Source organism: Calidris pugnax, unplaced genomic scaffold, assembly GCF_001431845.1.
Source record: "Calidris pugnax isolate Ruff unplaced genomic scaffold, ASM143184v1 scaffold83, whole genome shotgun sequence".
Taxonomy (NCBI): Eukaryota; Metazoa; Chordata; class Aves; order Charadriiformes; family Scolopacidae; genus Calidris; species Calidris pugnax.
Window position 1 is genome coordinate 554095 of NW_015090802.1, and position 4615 is coordinate 558709.

The window sequence follows — 4615 nt, forward strand, 5'->3', positions numbered from 1 at the left end:
GGTGCCGGCAGGCGGGTGGCACCAGGCTGGCAGGGTCCCCAGGGAAGGGCACCCTGCGGGACGTGGCCCAGGGGGTTATTTGGAGAGGGCGGCTGCCGGGGGCTCGGCCTGGGGTGAGAGGGGCAGCTGCCCCCCCTGCCGCTGCGACTCCAGCTCGGCCGCCTTCTGCAGGGCCACCTCCACCAGCAGCTGGAAGCTGCTGAAGTCATCGCCGAAGAGCTCGGGGGGCGTGGGGGGCGGCGTGTTGAAGAGTCCGCTGGTGGGGCTGGCCGCCTCGGCGCGGGCCAGCAGGGCCATGGTGCTGCCGGCAGCACCCGGCGCCGCTTTCGGGGCAGGGTCTGGCTCCGCGCGCTGCGGGCCGGGGGGCTTCTCCCGCTCGGGGCTGCGGGCGCTCACCACCCTCAGCGCCTGGGCCGGGTGGCACAGTACCTGCGGGCACACCGACATGGACAGCACCTTGGAGGCCCCCGCCGCCCCCACGGGGGGTACCACCAGCACCCCAGAGCCGGCGGCGGCCCCCTGCGGCAGGGCCACGTCCCCGGCTTTGCCCCCTCGGCGGGAGATGGTGAACTGGTTGGGGTCCTTCCCGTCCTTGCGCAGCATGTCGGGGAGCAGCCGCCTCCGGGCGTTGATGAACCAGTTGCAGATCTGGGAGGAGAGAGGGGGCACAGCGCTGTTAACCCCGGGGCTGCCCCCACATCTCGGGGGGCAGCAGCCTGAAGCCAAGCCAGCAGAAACCCCGAACCCAGCAAACAGCTCCGGCTGCCACGGGGCTCCCCCCAGCCCCACACCTCCTTCCCGTGGGGCTCGGGAGAGGCAGAGCCGCCCCTGGCAGGGGCTCCCCAGGCACCCACGGAAACCCCAGTGCCGGCTGCTTCCTGCCTGCCCGGGGCAGCCCCTTCCTCCCTGCACCCCCTCACACCGCTCAGTCCCATGAGCCCACTCTGGGGGGGACTGTGGATGGGTGACACCCCCCATGGCACCGCTGGCACCCGCTCCCCGCGCCAGCGAACAGACAGCGCCTGAGCAGCGCTGGGGCTGGAGCAGGGCTGTGCAGAGCCCCTGGGGCTGCAGCGGCTCTCGAGCAGAGCTGCCCGCTCCCTGGGGAAGGGTGGGCTCAGAGCTGTCCCTCCACCCCAGCCCCAAAATCCTGGCAACCGACTGTCCCCCTGCCATGGGCAGGTAAAGCAGGATGTGGCTCCTGGGGCTCCTGCCACCCCCCCAGCCACAGGCGGTGACATTGCACAGAGCCAGCTCAGAGCCACACGGCCCCCAGCAGGTCCCTGCACTGGGGAGAGTCTTCCCTTCTCCAGGTGACCCCCCCCGGGGCTCGGTGTGCCCGGCCACGCGTCACACGCTGCCAGTGGAGCCAACACGCTGCCACCCTGGACGAGCACTGGCGCTGCCGGAACAGACAGACAGCAGGACAGCAGCACGGATGGAAAAGCCCCAAAGCCACCAGCTCGCAGAGCTGCAGCCCCCCATCCCCTCCGGGGGACGCAGCAGGCCAGGGACACCTTCCCTGCCTCCGGCCACGCAACTGTAAAGGCCCTTCCACACATCCGCGCACCCAGAGGCAGAGCTCTGCAGCTCCACCGCCAGAAACCCCCGGGAAACACAGCAGCCTCTGTTCAGGCTCGGCCGTGTATTGTTTCAGCATCTTTCTATAAAATGCTGCACCAAAATAACTGCCTTCTTCCTAGAAAACAATTAGAAGAGAATAAATCAGGGGGGGAGAAATGACTGATCTTTCCCAAATCAACAGCTACGGAAAATATTTCCCCCGGGGAGAGAGAACTTCCCACAACTTCCATTACAGCAAGATCTCAGTTGTCTTTTTTGTGTTTAAGACAGTATTTGGCATTTAACACCCTCAAATACACCAGTCTCTCCCTGTTTTCCCTTCCAAACGCCTTCCCTTGAAGCCTTAGCCAGGTCCCCTTGGCATGATCTTGCGACCCCACGGCCATCAACTGCTCTGAACCCCCGAGCAGAGGGCTGGGCTCCCAACAAAGAGCCCAACCAACTCTAGAGCACTGAGAAGCCCCCAAAGTCCTGCTGGTGCTCCTCACCACCACGCTCCTTCCAGCGTTCACATCCCTCTGGAGGACACAGCACGGAGCTGGGCACACACACCCACTGGTGACACCACACGTCATTGCCCTCCCCAGGAGCTGGGATATATCACAGAATGGTTTGAGTTAGAAGGGACCTTAAAAGCCCCACCAGTGCCACCCCCTGCCCTGGGCAGGGACACCTCCCACCACACCAGGTTGCTCCAAGCCCCCTCCAACCTGCCCTTGAACCCCTCCAGGGATGGGGCAGCCACAGCTTCTCGGGGCAACCTGGGCCAGGCTCTCACCACCCTCACACCAAACAAGTTCTTCCCCACAGCTCAGCTCCATCTCCCCTCTTTCAGGGTCAAACCCTTCCCCCTCATCCTCAGCTTTGAAGCAATCAGCTTATTTTTTCTTTTTAAACACATCCATGGCTTGGCCCCACCACGGGCACACGTGGCGGGGGGCGAAAGGGCCCGGAGGCCTGGACACCCGGGAAGCCGGGCCGGGAGTGGGCAGCGCTTCCTGCCCCCCGGCTCTCTGTGATGGGGACAGGCAGCTTCCCGGCCCCCCTGGAGCCCCCCTGCTCCCCGGGACACCGGAGCAGGCAGGGGGAGGCACAAATGAACAGCCGGGGGCTTCGGCCAGAGGCTGCAGCTCCAGAGGCTCCTGGAGGGGTGGGATTGGCGTCGATGGATGGACCCCACAGCCGCTCCGGGGTGTCCCACACCTACACCCCAGAGGCTTCTCCTGTCCCTTGGAGCCGTCCCTGCGGCACCCCGTTGTGTCACCTCACACTGACAGACACACACAGCACCGGGCTGGGACCCCCCACCTGGGGAGCAGAGGGGGCTGCCTCCTCACCAGGACACGCTGGCCACAGGGGTCCCATGGGGCTGGCAAGGTGACACCTGGACACCAGCCCACGGCCAGCCAGGGGCTCAGGGCACCGAGATCTGGGCACCTGCTGGTCACACTGCCATGAGCCCTGGGGTAACCCCCACATGCTGGGCACCACCATGCCAGCCCCAGTGCAGGACAAGCCTCCCACAGCCCCCAGCCCCCCGCTGCTCCCCCCAGCACTGCAGCTCCAGCCCTCCCAGGGCCACCAGCGTGGGGTCAAAGGGACGGGCAGGATGTCCCTGGCACCGTGACAGCAGGCAGGGACAAAGCCAAAGCTGGAAGGAAAAGTGTTCCTCGCCCCCCCGCCAGCCAGGGCTCCCAGCTGGGCCCCCCCAGCCAGGGAGAACATCAGCCCACAGCCCTGGGCTGGGCTCCCCTTAATGCAACTGGGGCAACTGGGGCCAGCTGGGGGCCAGCACACAGTGCTGCAGATCATAGAATGGTTTGGGTTGGGAGGGACCTTCATGGCCCACCTGGGGTCAAAGTCCAGCCCCTCTCCTCGGAGGGTTGTCCCCTGCCCAGCCTCGCACGGTGGGGGGGTGGCAGCTCTGACCCCCTTGCTGGGGTGTGCAGGGGAACAGGGTAAAGCAGCACCCCCTCAAACCCTCCCACCTGTGGCGGGACATTGCTTGGTGTGTCCCCATCCCAGTCCCTCCACCCTCTGGCCAGCCAGAAGTCTCTGCTCCAGCACTGTCACGGGGGTGGGCCGGGGTCAGACCTCTCCCGTGCAGGGGCTCTGGACCCCCACTGCCCCCCCGCCTCCTCGCTGCCCTCCAGAGCCAAGCGGTTCCAGCCTGCCCAGTCCTTTGGGATCTTCAGTGAGGCTCCCGGGTCCCAAGCACCATGGCAGAGGACTCACCAGTGTCCCCAGTGCATCGGGGGGGGACACCAGCGCCTACCTGTAGCACGGAGAGGCTGGTCTGCCCCGAGAGGCTGAGCTTCTCCTGCTCGGAGGGGTAGGCATTGAAGCGGTGCTCGTACAGCCAGTCCCGCAGGATCTTCACCGACTCCTTGGGGAGGTTGCCCCTTCTCTTCCGCTTGTTGGGCTGCGAGGGCTCGGGGGATGTGGCGCTGTCGTCCTCCCCGGGGTCGCTATCGGACATGGTGGAGCTGCCCCCGCACCTCTCCTGGTTAGAGCCTGGCAAGGGGGGAGAGAGAGCGGGCATCAGCCGGGGTCCTGCCGGGGGGGGGCACACGCAGCCACACACACACACACCCCCACCCCACACACCGCCTCCATAGAGGCCCCCCCGTGGGGAGGAGAACCCACGGGCACCGGTGGGGACGAGAGCCCCCCCGCGGCACCGGGCTCTGCCGGCACGGCCCCTGCAGCGCTGCGGGGGGGGCGCTCGCAGCGGGGGAAACGGAATCAAGCTGGTTTATTTTTTTTTTGGGGGGGGGGTTTTTTTGGTTTTTTGTTAATATTGGTGCAGGACTTGATTTCAGTGAGCATGTTCCTCATGGAAATGCCTTCTAGCAAACTAAGTACAACAAAAGCCATAATTCTAAATGTTAAAAATTGCAAAACTGTTCACACTGCATTTATCTGTCTGTTCCATAATCTCTTGATTATATTAGTTTACCAAATTATTTGTGATTTTTAATATGTGAGTTGTCTTTTTCTTCCAGAAAACTCTAGTGGATGTTATATTGTA

At 64.5% G+C, this 4615-nt stretch overlaps 1 protein-coding gene across 2 annotated transcripts in view; it reads right to left on the reverse strand.

Annotated features, from left to right (window-relative positions):
* Positions 1-6: 6 nt before the first annotated feature.
* Positions 7-4615, reverse strand: part of TGIF2 (TGFB-induced factor homeobox 2) — a 6579-nt gene continuing 1970 nt past the window's right edge. The window contains exons 2-3 of one of the 2 annotated variants that reach the window (XM_014937560.1): positions 3860-4098; positions 7-648 (exon numbers count right to left, since the gene is read on the reverse strand). In XM_014937560.1, coding sequence (XP_014793046.1) covers positions 76-648; positions 3860-4063 — 777 coding nt within the window. In that variant the 5' untranslated portion in view covers positions 4064-4098 and the 3' untranslated portion in view covers positions 7-75. Of the gene's footprint in view, positions 649-3859; positions 4172-4615 lie in introns of those variants that run through there. The other variant, XM_014937559.1, reaches the window with a different exon arrangement.